This window comes from Frankliniella occidentalis, unplaced genomic scaffold (assembly GCF_000697945.3).
Source record: "Frankliniella occidentalis isolate FOCC.00 unplaced genomic scaffold, Focc_3.1 Scaffold110, whole genome shotgun sequence".
Lineage (NCBI taxonomy): Eukaryota > Metazoa > Arthropoda > Insecta > Thysanoptera > Thripidae > Frankliniella > Frankliniella occidentalis.
In genome coordinates, this window is record NW_026267238.1 from 815295 (window position 1) to 817311 (window position 2017).

The following is a 2017-nucleotide window of genomic DNA, read 5'->3' on the forward strand; positions in this document are numbered from 1 at the left end:
CTCCCTCTCCCTCTCCCTCTCCCGGCGCGGCCCTTGCCCGTTATTCAAGAACAAGGCTCGCGGTCAGGCGCGCTCGCTGCAGTGGCCCGCGAGGTCGGACGCGCACGCGCCGCCGCCAAAGCGAGACGATCTTCTTTTATTAAATCTCTTCGCATATGTGAAGCACAAACATTTGCTCCGGGTTCTCTCGTTATGAGATTCGCACTCAAACACGGAGAGGCCCGGAGGCAGTGAGGCAGTGCAGTGGGCAGGACCCATACCGCGCCTTTTCTTCCACTCGACTCTTTTCGCTGGTTCCCTATATATTTACTGTAAATCTTAAAAGTCTGGTTTTCCTTACCACGTTTCTTTTTGGATTCATGTCCTCACTCCGTTTAGGAGCCCGGGTCGGGTTATGTCTCAAGTCTCAAGTGATCCGGGGTCATTTTTATCTCCGAAAATGAGATAAATACCCAAAATGGCGGCACCAACGACGAGCCCCAACAACCTCCCCCTCCTGTACGACGTCATTGTTTGCGTGCGGCTCGACTAACCTCCCTCTCTCTTTCTCTCTCTGTTGCAGGTAAGGACGCTGGCCTGTCCATCTACTCCGAGGGTCAGGCTTACACCCCCCTGATTGCAGGGCTGGCCAGCCCCACCACGACCGCGGGGATGGGCGACGGTAAGAGCAAGCCGGCCGAAAAGCACTGCGGGAACAAACGGGAACTAACTTCTACGAAAAAATTTCTTGGTGGGATTTTTTGTTTTGTGAAAAACAGTTGTAGGTTTCCGTGAAAATTTGCCATGTTTTGTGTCGTAAAATTTCACTTTGAAATTGTACATTTACAATACAAACACTTCGCATCAACTAGTAAGAATCCGCTGTCGCAAATTTAGAACATATTTTGTATATATTAAAAATTATATGCAATGTTTAACGAACTTTCGAATCTAAATAACGTTAAGTTACTGACTATAAAAAAACTGCCAAATTAAGAAAATTGTTGCATCGCATAAATTTTAAAATTATTATGTTTTTTTGTTGTTTGTTTATTTTTGTTTGAGTGGAGGGAGATGGGGTGCTGGCTAAGTGGCTGCGGCCGTGACGCCAATATAGTCCACTTAAAAACTTGCATTGCACTGAGGCCGAGCAAAAGCTCTGCAGACCCACCTCCCCTCTCGGTGTGTAAGTAGACACGTTCGGGATGAGAAGATATCCGTTTAAACACGGAGGGGAGAGAAGTGAAACGCAGAGGGGGGGGGGGAGGAGAGCCGGCGGCCTTCGTTCTACTCAAGCTCCGTCGAGCCAGAGCACAATGCCAGCACCAGCGCGGGTCACCTTCTCGAACTGCACGAGACACTCTCCGACTCGTCTACTGTACGAAACACTTTCCATTCATATTCGCATTCGAGCGACGTTCCTTTTTGTCGGCGCCGATAGGACCGGCCCTGCGATTGACACCCTTGCCCCGCCCCCTTTCCTTCTCGATTTACATGAGCGCCCCTCGTTACCCCATCTCTCTGGGCAGCGCTCTGAATAATGCATCCTTATTGCGTTTCAAACCTTGAAAAATTGAAATCACTTAGGATTCAGTGTCTCCATATTTAATTAAACGGAGGAGGGTGGGCGAGCGGCGCGAGGCCTGGGCGTAGTGGAGGGGAGAGAGAGAGAGAGAGAGAGAGGCGCAGGGGCGAGGGAGAGATGGCACACCAAGGTTTGTTCCTTGATGGTGTCGTGAATCTCTGTTACCTTCTTTTCTCTTCCTCTGTCCCCCGTCCGTTCCCCCTCAGCAACCCTCCGCGCCGGACGACGCACCATTCACCAGCCCGGTCAGGCTGCTGGCTGCTTCGTGTCCTCCTCCCATCCGTGGCGTAGCGTGGCGCACTGGCGTGGGGGCCGCTGTTGAGCGTCGGAGGGGCGCCTTGTGGTTAGGCAGTCCCGCCAGACACGCGTGCGCCCGCGCTGCCTACCGTCCAGGCGCCTTGTCGGTAGGCAGTCCCGCCAGACACGCGTGCGCCTGCGCTGCCTACCGTCCAG

General features: G+C 52.7%; 1 protein-coding gene across 6 annotated transcripts in view; it reads left to right on the plus strand.

Annotated features, from left to right (window-relative positions):
- LOC113206571 (CUGBP Elav-like family member 3) overlaps nt 1-2017 on the plus strand; it is a 299180-nt gene that overhangs the window by 254345 nt on the left and 42818 nt on the right. The window contains exon 6 of one of the 6 annotated variants that reach the window (XM_052270076.1): nt 563-661. The exons of the other annotated variants lie outside the window; for them this stretch is intronic. Within the exon in view, the coding sequence (XP_052126036.1) occupies nt 563-661 (99 nt within the window). The remainder of the gene's footprint in view (nt 1-562; nt 662-2017) is intronic. 6 annotated transcript variants of the gene reach the window in all.